General features: G+C 37.0%; 2 protein-coding genes across 3 annotated transcripts; both read left to right on the top strand.

Moving 5' to 3' along the window:
* The first annotated feature begins 194 nt into the window (after positions 1-194).
* LOC131109629 (nucleolar transcription factor 1-like) lies at positions 195-9028 on the top strand. 2 transcript variants are annotated; one of them, XM_058061830.2, is made up of 16 exons: positions 195-423; positions 508-683; positions 1549-1620; positions 1701-1856; positions 1920-1984; positions 2069-2156; positions 2444-2514; positions 3380-3521; positions 3583-3624; positions 3701-3769; positions 5038-5099; positions 5372-5561; positions 5640-5687; positions 7557-7625; positions 8597-8665; positions 8740-9028. In XM_058061830.2, the coding sequence occupies exons 1-16, from the start codon at positions 414-416 to the stop codon at positions 8779-8781; spliced, it is 1371 nt and encodes a 456-aa protein (XP_057917813.2). In that variant the 5' UTR covers positions 195-413; the 3' UTR covers positions 8782-9028. The 2 variants fall into 2 exon arrangements, with proteins under 2 accessions (XP_057917813.2, XP_078644841.1); XM_078788715.1 differs by lacking the exon at positions 195-423 and having other exon boundaries at positions 533-683; positions 1688-1856.
* Positions 9029-9974: 946 nt separating this feature from the next.
* atxn7l3b (ataxin 7 like 3b) lies at positions 9975-14145 on the top strand. Its single transcript, XM_058061536.2, has 9 exons — positions 9975-10309; positions 10496-10552; positions 10667-10773; positions 10855-10987; positions 11057-11228; positions 12815-12915; positions 13532-13554; positions 13632-13677; positions 13765-14145. The coding sequence occupies exons 3-9, from the start codon at positions 10723-10725 to the stop codon at positions 13842-13844; spliced, it is 606 nt and encodes a 201-aa protein (XP_057917519.1). The 5' UTR covers positions 9975-10309; positions 10496-10552; positions 10667-10722; the 3' UTR covers positions 13845-14145.
* The last annotated feature ends 444 nt before the right edge of the window (positions 14146-14589 follow it).

The raw sequence follows: 14589 nt of genomic DNA, 5'->3' as shown, positions 1-14589 counted from the left end.
TTGTATGCAAACATATTTAGAAATATTATTTCAATCAAAAATGTCATCATACACGAGGAAATATGACGTTCATTAACAATATTCAAATTAATCAACTTGTGCTTGGTTGTTTTTATTGTGACTAACAAACCCCTTCACACTAGATGGCGCTGTGACTGCTCGTCTCACATAACGAAGAAGCCTTTACTCGTACGCGATTGGCTTAGCTAACCGGAAGTCCATGACCACTATACACAGTCTTGCACGCGCGTTTCTTACAAAGTGTTCTACTCTTGGATTTGGTGTTTTAAAACAAACTACAAGAGGTGAATAAGTACACATTTTAACGTCAAGGTATTATCTAATTTAGGTGTCACGTTAAACTAACGTTGTGGAGGGCTCCTCTGTGGTGATTTACTGTGAATGAAGCCCAAATGGATACTGGTAAGTGGTAAATAACCCATAGTTGTACCCCGTTATGGCGATAAAGCAATGTACCACGCATTTTCTTTCCTCTCTGCCACGAAGAGTGGACAAAAGAAAACCTCCAGAAGCTTCTGGCAGCTATGAAAACTAACATGTCGGAGCCTGAACGGACGAGACCATTCTACGAAGTCGTCAAGACGCTAGACTGGGAGAAGGTGGCGTTTCGTCCATTTTCACCTCAAGATTGTCAAGAAAAGTGGAAAATTGTGTCGCAAAAGGTGACCCGCATTTATGTTGTCATTAACTCCCCATTATGGGTTATTGTTGCTGTTTATTTTTTTGGGATGTAATGGTTTAATTTCATTTGAACATGCATCAGATTACAATTGAATGCATCACATAATCAGTTCACAGTTCCACATGTCCAAAAGGAGTAGGAAGAAGCAAAGCTTATTAAATCCTACCCCTCCATCTGGTACTTTTACAATCAGTAACTGTTACATTTGTTCACTTCCTGCTTTCCTAATATAGTTTATAGTTTTTTTGTCACATACCGGAGTACGAGGTAATATGAGCATCCAATGACATAATGGGTACCATAGTAAGTGTCAATATAGTGATATATATATAGCACATCATGACTGGTTCAAGACTCTTCATCCTTGTATTTAGCAAACATCAACTGCTTGTATTGTTTCTTGAATTGGCTCATCGTTGTGCATTGTTTGAGGGTCTTACTCAATCCATTCCATAGTTTGATTCCACATACTGAAATGCTATGGCTTTTTAACGTAGTCCTAGCATAGAAGTGTTTCAAATGTACTTCTTCCCTGAGATCATATTTCTCCTCTCTTGTAGAGAAGTATTGGATGACATTTTTAGCTAATTGGTTATTTTTAGCCTTATGCATTATTTTAGCTGTTTGAAGATGAACTATATCAGCAAGTTGAAGTATTTGTCATTTTAGAAATAAGGAGTTAGTATGTTCTCTGTAGGCAACATTATGAATTGTAATAATAAATAATTATTATGTAGTTTTAATTATGAGCTAATGGTCTTTTGCTTTTGAGGTATCTTTGCAATCATGTTTTGTGATCCTGGTTAATTATTTCCACTCAAGTGTTGCGTTTGCTTCTTTTTCAGACACGTAAATTCCGAACCCTCACAGAGCTTGTTGATGAAGCTGCAGATGATCTTTCCAATCCAACTATTAAGGTAAAATGCACATCATGAGGTTGAGCACTCAAAACTGAAAACTGTCCACTAAGTAGACCTAATTTTGTCTGTCTTTGCAGTTAGAGCCAGACCCCCCAAAGAGACCCGGTCCTCCAAACTGCATCTTTTACAGAGAGAACATGGATAAGTACCATGAGCAGAACCCAGGACTCGGTCGCCAGAAGCTCTTTTCACTTATAGTAAACAAATACAAGACTCTGACGGATGAAGAGAAGGTAGAAATCATCTCTTATTTCATATCTCTTATTCCTAAGTGACTGTTTTTCTCGATATTTCAGGCTCCATATGTGGAGAAATACCATCGTGCGCTTGAAGAATACAATAAAAAGATTGAAGAATTAAGGTACTGGAATGAACACGGTGATGAAATGTAAATAATATTTTTTTAAAAAATCAAAACAAATCAACTGAATGCTTTGTGTTGCAGGAAAGCGTCTGTTCCTAAAAATAGCAAGACTCAAGTTGGCCAGCAGGGGGCGCACGAGCAGAAGAAGCGCAATTTCACAGCCCGAAAAGTAAGTTCAAGGGTCACACGTGTCATAGTTTCTATGCCAATTAACAATTGCCCTGTCAGTACTTAGTTTTCTATCCCGTACCTTGCATTTTGAGACATTGTCCAATGTCTTTATGTGACCACAAAGATGCCTGTTCATAAATTAATTTTTTTTAAATCGCTCAGTCTCAAGAAATTTTGATCCATTTCAAACATAAATGTCTGTTTAATAAAGGAAATATACCAAAAAGTAATCAGAAATGTAATATTGTTTCTTTCTTCTTCTTTGATGCTTATCTTTCTTGCCAGGGGAAACGAGGTCATTGGAAAAAAAGCTTAGAAGAATCTACAGGAGACGCCCTTCCCACCAAGCCTCCGACGTGAGACAATCATACATATTATATACATATTGATTAAATAAGTGAAAAAAAATCATAAAATTGCAACATAATACCCCCGAGCATATGGTGTTTATTGTGCCAAAATGAATGTAAATAAATAAATGGCATTTATGTAATTAAATACATTTAAAAGGTCATGATATATATATATATATATATATATATATAATATAAAAATGCTGCATTCATGAATGTGCCAAAATTAAATATAGAACACTAACAAAAAATATATATATACATAACACTATAGTTTTTTTTTCCACGAATGTGCCAAAATTAAATAAACTATAACAAAAAAATATATTGTATAATTATAATTGTGTATATAAACACTATTTTTTATGCATTTTATATATATAAAAAAAAATATATATATATAACACTCTCTCTCTCTCTCTATATATATATATATATATATATATATATATACACAAAAGCAAACAAAAAATATATTTTTTAAATGAATATATATGTATATATATATATTTTTTAATGAATATATATATGTATATATATATTTTTTTCATGAATGTGCCAAAATTAAAAAATTTGGATATATATATATATATATATTCATTCATTTTCTACCGCTTTTCCTTCACGATGGTCGCGGGGGTGCTGGAGCCTATCCCAGCCGTCTTCGGGCGAGAGGCGGGGTACACCCTGGACTGGTGGCCAGCCAGCCAATCACAGGGCACATATAGACAATATTATATATATATTGTAATATTTATCTATATATATATTTTTTTTGTTATAGTTGTATATTTAATTTTGGCCCATTCATGAATGCAGCATACTAAAGATAACGGTGAATTCAAGTGTTCTTCCATGTTGTGCTTAGGAGCGGTTATAATCTGTTCTGCAAAGAGCAGCTGGCCTCCATGGATGGCGTGGCCAAAAAAGGCTACGTGAGCACATGGGCCAAACGATGGCGCAAGTTGAGCGACGACGATAAAACCGACTTCCACATACGCTGTAAAAAGGTATGTATTTTTTGTACCTAGAGGATGCTCGTCAATATCATGAAATGTTTTGCTTTTGCAGATGAAGAAAGATTACGCAGTGGAGCTGAACAACTATTTATTGGTGAGTCGTTTTCACGGCTCCAAACCTGAACTCCATCTGGAAGATTCTGTGTCAATTTCATGTTTGTGTACTCCAGAGTTTTGACGGGGACGAGCAGCAGAAGATTCTGGATGAAAATGGCATCAAAAGACCAAAATCTGTGAAGGTAAAGAAGTAAATGTATTTTATTTTGTTTTGCTCTTTTTTTTTTTTTTTCAATTTTCAAATCGTTGTTGAAGGAATATCTGTGATATTTAACAGAGGATATTAATTTTAAGGCATTTTAGAGCTGCCATCTCAGTTCATGTACTTTTACTTCTACTTGAATTCATGTACTGTTATACATGTTCAAATCAAATTTAACTATATTGACACTTACTATGGTACCCATTATGTCATTGTACGGTCATATCACATCGTACTTCGGTACGTGACAAAAATAAAAAACCTTAAACTATATTAGGAAAGCAGGAAGTGAACAAATGTAACAGTTACTGATTGTAAATGTATGTCCATTATGTCATTGTATGGTCATTACACCTCGTACTTCGGTATGTGACTTCGGTATGTAAATTAAATTAAAATTAAATTAAATGTTTTTTTTAATTAAATGTTTTTTTATTCAATTAAATGTTTTTTTAAAATTAAATTAAATGTTTTTTAAAATAAAAAAAAAAACTATATTAGGAAAGCAGGAAGTGAACAAATGTAACAGTTACTGATTGTAAATGTATGTCCATTATGTCATTGTATTGACCATACAATCACCTCGTACTTCGGTATGTAACGTAAATTAAATTATTTTTTATTAAATTAAATGTTTTTTTCTTAAATTATGTTATTTAAATTAAATGTTTCTTTAAAATTAAATTAAAAGATTTTTTATTAAATTAAATGTTTTTAAAATTAAATTAAATGTTTTTTTAATTAAATTACATGTTTTTTTTTAATAAAATAAAAAACAAAAAAATCCTTAAACTATAATAGGAAAGCAGGAAGTGAACAAATGTAACAGTTACTGATTGTAAATGTATGTCCATTATGTCATTGTATGGTCATATCACCTTGTACTTCGGAATGTGACTTAACTTTTAAATTCAATTAAATAAAAATAAGATTAAATGTTTTTTTAATGTAATTAAAATTAGATTAAATGTTTTTTTTTATTAAATTAAATGTTTTTTAAAATTAAATTAAAATAAAAAAAAACCTTAAACTATATTAGGAAAGCAGGAAGTGAACAAATGTAACAGTTACTGATTGTAAAAGTACCAGATGGAGGGGTAGGATTTAATAAGCTTTGCTTCTTCCTACTCCTTTTGGACATGTGGAACTGTGAACTGATTATGGGATGCATTCAATTGTAATCTGATGCATGTTCAAATGAAATCAAACCATTACCATTACCAACTATGCTGGTTTTATGCCTTGCAGAACACTAAATTGCCAAGAAGGTCTGTGAAGAAATACGTCGGTGAGCCAAAGAAGCCATTGTGGTGAGGACACTTTTCCACTTTTCTGACCTATAAATATTGTTAGAATGTTGCATTATGTGTTAAACGATGCAAAGCTTCAGATAATGACATTTTTCATATTTGGAAGTGAGCCCTGAAATAAGTTAGGCATGGCTTTGAACGCTCGGTTTCAGAGAGTCTTTGTCACGTCAATGTGCCGACAGTGAGAACAAGCTGTAAAACGAGCATAAGTCCACTTTAATAAGAAATATTATCAGTGGCCCAATACACTTGAGTTGTTTCCTCTTTCACAGGTCAGGAAACAGCATTTTCTGCAAAGAGCAAATGCAGCAAATGAAGGAGGAGATCCCCAATCCTATGGAGCGCTTTATCCATGTCAGCCGCATGTGGAACCAGCTCAGCGACGGCGACAAGAGTCGCTACAAGCGCAAAGTGAAAGAAAATGTCAGGAAGTATGCTGTGGAGCTGCAAGAGTGGTTTATGGTAAAAAAAAAAATTAAAGTCAAAATTATAGAGGTTTTTTTTACAGGTTTACATTGAATGTCTTTTTTTACTTTGCAGGCTTTGACAGCAGAAGAACAGGATGAGTACTGCACATCCAACTCTAGCGTGAGCTCTCTTTACAGTTCATTCATTCATTCATTTTCTACCGCTTATCCTCACGAGGGTTGCAGGGGGTGCTGGAGCCTATCCCAGCTGTCTTCAGGCGAGAGGCGGGGTACACCCTGGACTGGTGGCCAGCCAGCCAATCACAGGGCACATATAGACAAACAACCATTCACACTCACATTCATACCTATGGACAATTCGGAGTCGCCAATTAACCTAGCATGTTTTTGGAATGTGGGAGGAAACCGGAGTACCCGGAGAAAACCCACGCATGCACAGGGAGAACATGCAAACTCCACACAGAGATTGCCGAGGGTGGAATTGAACTCGGGTCTCCTATTTGTGAGGCCTGCGCACTAACCACTTTTTTGTGCCGTGCTAAACTTAAACATTCATTCATTCATTTTCTACCGCTTATCCTCACGAGGGTCGCAGGGGTGCTGGAGCCTATCCTAGCTGTCTTCAAGCGAGAGGCGGGGTACACCCTGGACTGGTGGCCAGCCAATCACAGGGCACATATAGACAAACAACCATTCACACTCACATTCATACCTATGGACAATTTGGAGTCGCTAATTAACCTAGCATGTTTTTGGAATGTGGGAGGAAACCGGAGTACCCGGAGAAAACCCACGCATGCACGGGGAGAACATTCTTTACAGTTCAGTTACCGTAAAATGTACATTGATTGACCGAAAGCGCTAAGAAAACAGGGTGTTTGTTGGAAGCAGTATACATTAATCCCTCCTTTATCGTGGTTACCGGAATTGGTTTCAGACACGATCACGATAAGTACATTTTTGCAATATTATTAAATTTAATATTTTTTTGACACTTTTTTATGGTGGACGAGTGGTTAGCGTGCAGGCCTCACAGCTAGGAGACCCAAGTTCAATCCCACCCTCGGCCATCTCTGTGTGGAGTTTGCATGTTCTCCCCGTGCATGCGTGGGTTTTCTCCGGGTACTCCGGTTTCCTCCCACATTCCAAAAACATGCTAGGTTAATTGGCAACTCCAAATTCTCCAGGTATGAATGTGAGTGTGAATGGTTGGGATAGGCTGGGATAGGCTCCAGCATACCCGTGACCCTTGTGAGGATAAGCAGTAAAAATGAATGTATTAATAAATAGAAACTACTGTAGTTGTAGACTGCAGAGTGAAAAAATAATCCAGAAGAGGGCGCTGTTTGTCAAGTCATTTGAATTAATGTAGTACGGAAGATGTACATTCTATACTAATTGTTCCTTAATTTGTAAAATTCAATTTAAAATCAGTTTTGTAACTGTGAGAGGCATGTTTTTAATATCAAAATAGGTATTTTAGTGCTTTTTATTAGAGAATATTTGCTTTCTTATAGATATAACAGTATACAGTTAATTGGCGACTCCAAATTGTCCATAGGTATGAATGTGAGTGTGAATGGTTGTTTGTCTATATGTGCCCTGTGATTGGCTGGCTGGCCACCAGTCCAGGGTGTACCCCGCTTCTCGCCCCAAGACAACTGGGATAGGCTCCAGCACCCCCGCTAGCCTCATGAGGATAAGCGGTAGAAAATCAATTAATTAATAGTTTGATCTGGGGCTGCACGGTGAACGAGTGGCTCGCGCGCAGCCACTCAGCTTGGAGACCCGAGTTTGATTCTGAATCTCTGTGGAGTTTGCATGTTCTTCCCAGTTTTCTCCGGGTACTCCGGTTTCCTCCCACATTCCAAAAACATGCTAGGTTAATTGGCGACTCCAAATTGTCCATAGGTATGAATGTGAGTGTGAATGGTTGTTTGTCTATATGTGCCCTGTGATTGGCTGGCCACCAGTCCAGGGTGTACCCCGCCTCTCGCTCTAACATGTCAAATATTTGTATCTGTTGCAGAAATGTTATTATCTCACTATGGATGGATCAAATAATGACACTGAGGAACCAAGCTTGCATCGACCATCAGTGAGTATCCCGCCCATTAAAGATCGTATATTCTATCGTATTTACGCACATGAAAGTAGACGTTTTTTTTCTCTTTTATAAAAAGCATAAAAAATACATCCCATTTTATACTCATGGGCATGCAAGCCAACAGGTGGCGCCCATAGGTATGAATGTGAGTGTGAATGGTTGTTTGTCTATATGTGCCCTGTGATTGGCTGGCTGGCCACCAGTCCAGGGTGTACCCCGCCTCTCGCCCGAAGACAGCTGGGATAGGCTCCAGCACTCCCGCAACCCCCATGAGGATAAGCGGTAGAAAATGAATGAATGAATGGACAAAGGACAATAAAAAAGCAGAAATAACTAAATAAATTTTTTTTTGGCTGCACGGTGAGCGAGTGGTTAGCGCGCAGGCCTCACAGCTAGGAGACCGGTGTTCAATTCCACCCTAGGCCATCTCTGCGTGGAGTTTGCATGTTCTCCCTGTGTATAAGTGAATAAAGGATTTAATCGCGATAATTGCATTTTTGTCCACAGGCAACTCAGAATTAATCACATTTAATCGCAGATGGAAATAACTTTGATCTATAAGTAGTATTTTTTATTCACTTTTATTCATGAAGTTATTAGTATGATTAATTATTAATAATAATTACTAATAATGGACGAGTGGTTACAGCACAGGCCACACAGCGAGAAGACCTGAGTTTGATTCCCCGCTTTGTGTGGATTTTGCGTGTTCTCCCCGTGCATGCGTGGGTTTTCTCCGGGTACTCCGGTTTCCTCCCACATTCCAAAAACATGCTAGGTTAATTAGCGACTCCAAATTGTCCATAGGTATGAATGTGAGTGTGAATGGTTGTTTGTCTATATGTGCCCTGTGATTGGCTGGGTTTTGAAAAATGGGTTTTGATTAAGAGGAACCGTCCTATATTTGGATCCATATTGTGATATACCACACAAATACAATTTCTTTGCTGCATCTCTAACAGGATTCTGAAGACGAGGACATGGAGGTGAGCAGCAGCGATGAAGATGAAAGATATCTAGACGACATCGAGGTCAGAATCATAAAACATGGTTTTATATTGTTGTTAGTAACGTACATTTAATATGTTGTCATGTTCATCCACAGGAGGAGGACAAGATTGGTGACACCACCTTTGATATGTTTTAGATGGATATCTCAACTCTGTGTAGTAATACTACAATTTTATGTTGTATTTACATGATGTGTATTGTTAAAAAAAATAATAACTGACCATCTTCAGGGGATTTTATGTGTATGTATAATGTTGTATCTACTGCCCAGTTCACCTTTTTGTGCTTATGATATTTAACAATTATTTTTTATTTTTAATCATTAGAGAAATGGAAAACATTTGTGATGGAAATAAATAAATAAATTGTAAAAAAAAAATTAATTAAAACAATACAGTATTATGTTCCATAATTATTGTTGTTTGTAAATTTCTGAATCCATCCAATTTCAATGCCGCTTATCCTCACAAAGGTCTGGTGTGCTGGAGCCTATCCCAGCTCTCTTTTTTCAAGAGGCGGCTTTAACCCCCTGGACTGGTCGTAATTTATGAATCATAACCTAAAATACTTGTATCTAATAATTAATGACTGATTTATTATTTACATTATTATTATATATTATTTATATATATTCATTCATTCATTTTCTACTGCTTTTCGCGGGGGTGCTGGAGCCTATCCCAGCTGTCTTCGGGCGAGAGGCGGGGTACACCCTGGACTGGTCGTAACTTATGAATCATAACCTAAAGTACTTGTATCTAATAATTAATGACTGATTTATTATTTACATTATTATTATATATTATTTATATATATTCATTCATTCATTTTCTACTGCTTTTCGCGGGGGTGCTGGAGCCTATCCCAGCTGTCTTCGGGCGAGAGGCGGGGTACACCCTGGACTGGTCGTAAATTATGAATCATAACCTAAAATACTTGTATCTAATAATTAATGACTGATTTATATTATTATTATATATTATTTATATATATATTTATTATATATGATTTATTTAATTTTTTTTCTTTTATTTCACAACACCACAGCACATTAAAATGCACCACACTCCAAACTGTAGGTTAAATACAATTGTTTCAGGTTACATTTTATTTCATTAATGCACAATTTTTTAAAAAATATATATTTTTTGCATAATTAATTATCCTGCATGTTTAACATAAATCTTTTTATTCACACAATTCGTGCTAATGTGAAAGTTATTAATTATAGGACATTTTGAAGTAATTCAATGAATTCTAATGTGCACCAGTGACGTGCTGAGTAAAGCAACCGAAGGGAGAGAAGGTGGGAACTACACGTCTCTCCCCGATCGATTGCTTCTGTCTTGATCTCAGAAGTTAAAGATGGATGCCTGCCGCAATTGGTAAATAAACACAATTAGACATTTATCGCCGTCGAGGCTGCGGCGTTCTTAACGGGCGATGCTTAAACTCGACGCCGTGATTCTTAACTTGTCATCGGTTCGTTTTTTTACGGACGCCGGAGAGACTGTGGAGAAAAGGAGAGCCGCATTGCAGCGGTTTGTTGCGCTTCGGGAGACGATCCTCCTCTTCGCCGGGGGGTCGATTGGCTTTCTTTCAACGGCGACAAAAACAATTCACTGCATCTTAAAAGGCGCCAAATCACAACCTATATCTTAATGGTAACATGCTATGTTTTGCTAGGTGTGGATGTTAGCATGTTGTTAGCCTGGTTAGCTTACCGCATTTTGCTGTAACCATTCAAGCCTTTCTTTGTTTTGTTCCTGCTGCTTTTTCATTTTGGGGGGGTTGGGGGTTGATGTACGAAACTGAAAAACAAACTACTAACTACTTTTGTTCATTTCTAGCTTATAGACTCCGGAAGAGACAGCGAGAGAGCTTAGGTTGTCTTCTAACGTTCAATTGTGAGTCGCTGCAGTACATTCATTCATGTCATTGACAACAACTGTGATTTAAAAGTATTAACACTATTTGCTGCAGTCCTGTTTTTTTTTTTTTTTTTTATTTTTTGGCCGAAGCTTGCTGAGCTACAGCATGACCACAGCAGTGACTGCTCATCTGGTAGTTCTGGCAAATGAAAATGGAGGAGGTTTCAATGTCCAGCCTGGACAACAGCAAGCTGGAGGTACGGTAATAAAATTATACACAGTAAAAAAAAAATAAAAATTAAAAATATTGTCATGTGACTTGGTTACCTTCCTGCCAGGGTCTAGCTCAGGACATCCTGTCTGACCTGGTTGAGGATGCATGCTTGGGCCTCTGCTTTGAGGTCCACCGGGCTGTGAAGCAGGGCTACTTCTTCCTGGATGACACGGACCAAGAAAGCATGAGGGACTTTGGTAAAAACATATCTTTTATTTATTTACAACGCTGATGACTTCACTGTACTGACTGTTCTTTGTTTAAAGAAATTGTGGACCAGCCGGGTTTGGATGTGTTCGGCCAGGTGTACAACCAGTGGAAGAACAAAGAGTGTGTGTGTCCCAACTGCAGCAGGAGTATCGCTGCGTCTCGCTTTGCTCCGCACTTGGAGAAATGTCTCGGAATGGGACGCAACAGCAGCCGCATAGCTAACCGCAGGTACGACACAGTGAGCACGCGCCACATTGCCACTTGTGATGTCATCATGGACGAGTGGTAGATGATTCTGGTAAAAATTGGTAAGGCAGTGCTAGATAATGGTGGGTGCATTAAATATTAACAAGGACGCATGCTAATTAGACAATTTGTTCATGTGAAAACCTATTTATAACATTACAAATATGGTTTTTAATATTATTGGAGCCCTCTAGACATGAAGTAACACCCCTATACTCACCTTTACACTTGTATTACCCAATAAAGTAGCCATAATAAGCATAGTAAGCAATTTCAGACGAAAAAATACATGTTTTACTGCATCATGCTTGACTGTACACAAGGCACAGTGAATAACTGTATACTGCTATACAAGATGTACACTGATTACTATATAAAATATGCACGTTTACCCCTCATCTTTCATGGTTAAGCCCTTATTTACAAATGGAATATAGTCTTAGTTATGGTATAGAAAACCTATTTATAACATTCCAAATATGGCTTTTATTATTATTGGAGCCCTCTAAGCATGAAGTAACACCCCTATAGTCACCTTTACACTTGTATTACCCAATAAAGTAGCCATAATAAGCATAGTAAGCAATTTAAGACATAAAAATACATGTTTTACTGCATCATGCTTGACTGTACACAAGGCACAGTGGATAACTATACTGCTATACAAGATGTACACTGACTACTCTGTAGTATATGTACTATATGCACTCTATAGTATAGTATGTGCACCCCTCATCCTTCATGTTTAATCCCTTATTTACGAATGGAATATAGTCTTAGTCATGGTCTAGAAAACCTATTTATAACATTCCAAATATGGTTTTTATTATTATTGGAGCCCTCTAAGCATGAAGTAACACCCCTATAGTCACCTTTACACTTGTATTACCCAATAAAGTAGACATAATAAGCATAGTAAGCAATTTAAGACATAAAAATACATGTTTTACTGCATCATACTTGACTGTACACAAGGCACAGTGGATAACTATACTGCTATACAAGATGTACACTGACTACTCTATCGTATATGTACTATATGCACTCTATAGTATAGTATGTGCACCCCTCATCCTTCATGTTTAATCCCTTATTTACGAATGGAATATAGTCTTAGTCATGGTCTAGAAAACCTATTTATAACATTCCAAATATGGTTTTTAATATTATTGGAGCCCTCTAGACATGAAATAACAGCCCTATAGTCACAATTACACTTATATTGCCCAATAAAGTAGACATAATAAGCATAGTAAGCAATTTAAGACATAAAAATACATGTTTTGCTGCATCATGCTTGACTGTACACAAGACAGTGGATAACTCACCAAACATTACAAAAACATTACTGACACCTAGTGGCCAGTGTGGAATACTTCATGTCATTCACATTCATGTCTTTTGAATACATTCTACCTGTATATGTATTTTAGTTCATCCAGCCGTTTTTATGCTTGAAGAAGCTTAATTTAGGCAAGAAATATGTGAAATATATTTAAATTTTATTTTCTATTGTCATTTTAACAGCTCCTTTCTATAGTAACCCCAAGTCCTCGTTTGTGTTACAGAATAGTGACGGGTAATAACACCAACAACAAGTCTGAAAGCGACCAAGAAGACAACGACGATGTCAACGATAACGACTGGTCTTACGGGGCGGAAAAGAAAGGTTTTTTGTTTTTTTTTCCCCTCTGTCTACATTATTCACCCAAATATAACACAACCCAGGCTACATGGTGGCCTCGCAGCTAGTAGACCCAAGTTCAATTCCACCCTCGGACATGTCTGTGTGGAGTTTGCATGTTCTCCCCGTGCATGCGTGGGTTTTCTCCGGGTACTCCGGTTTCCTCCCACATTCCAAAAACATGCTAGGTTAATTAGCGACTCCAAATTGTCCATAGGTATGAATGTGAGTGTGAATGGTTGTTTGTCTATATGTGCCCTGTGATTGGCTGGCCACCAGTCCAGGGTGTACCCCGCCTCTCGTCCCGAAGACAGTTAGGATAGGCTCCAGCTTGCGAGGATAAGTGGTAGAAAATGAATGAATGAATGAATTTCCGGGCTGCACGGTGGATGAGCCGTTCGCGGGCATGCCTCACAGCTAGGAGGCTGGAGTTCAATTCCATCAACGGCCATCTCTGTGTGGAGTTTGCATGTTCTCCCCTTGAGACAGCTGGGTGATGATGATGATGTTGTTTTGCATATATAAATCTCTAAAACTAGAAAAAATACTGTCTCATATTTGGGTCAATATTAATGCACTTTTCTTCCCCATCAATTTACAGCCAAGAAAAGGAAATCTGATAAGGTACTTTTAATTTTTTTTTTAGTTTGATTATAACTGTTCAGTTTTTACTAAGTAGTCATTTTTCCCCCTACCTCCAGAATCCAAATTCACCCAGAAGATCCAAATCATTCAAGCATAAGAGCAGTAAGTAAAAACCTGCTTGTTTATGAATATGATTGAATTAAAATGACAGTATTGATGAGACTCTGCCTCCTCTGCTTCTCTTAATAGGTATGATGGGCCCTCGGCGGCGTATGGACAACCAGGAGAGCCCACGCATGTTGATGAAAGATGAGGCCTTCCCTCAGTGACACACACACACACACACACACAAAGACCAACACTACTTTAATCATGTGAAAAATGTTGGTGTTATTGGTGATTTTTTTTTTTCCTGCAGATTCTGACCTCTCTCTTTATACTTGACATTTTTATTTTTAATCCCACCCCCACATAAAAAAAGAATCATACCAACAATGGCATTTTAGTTTAAATACAATAATCAATCATTTCAGGTATTTCAAGCATATGTACAGTAAATCACTCGGTGTCCCAGGATTGTTATGAAAGGACAAGATTCATTATAAAAGTGAGTGCTTTTGTATTTCATTACTATTTTGTTTAAAAAAAATCTCATTTTTGATATCTAAGGGTCATATTACGTTTCAGACAATCGTCATAAGGAATGATTTGTCTGTTGTTTTTACATCAAATTATCAGTGTGTGTGTTTTGCAAGAGTTATAATTCACCAGTGAGTGATTTAATTTAGTTGTACAAGCAGTTCTTTGCTGCACAAAGCAGGTTTTTTTTTGTATTTTTCTTTAGGAAGGTGGCAAAAATGTCTTTGTTTACATTGTCAAAGGGTTAGACAAATCATCGGTATGATGTGGTAGTGTAAATATTCCAGTAGTTGAATTGCTGCTATCATGGCTCAGTTTCTTTCATCTGTCTAGCATAATAATAAATGATTTGTTACATGTCTTTTTTTTTTTTTGTATGGATACAATTTGAATGTGACTGCGGTATCAAAGCTGCAAAAGCATCACAGTATTACT

The sequence above is a fragment of the Doryrhamphus excisus genome, unplaced genomic scaffold (genome assembly GCF_037039965.1).
Source record: "Doryrhamphus excisus strain RoL-2023G ecotype Guam unplaced genomic scaffold, RoL_Dexc_Guam_v1.1 HiC_scaffold_24, whole genome shotgun sequence".
Lineage (NCBI taxonomy): Eukaryota > Metazoa > Chordata > Actinopteri > Syngnathiformes > Syngnathidae > Doryrhamphus > Doryrhamphus excisus.
This window is presented reverse-complemented; position numbering and strand designations above follow the sequence as displayed.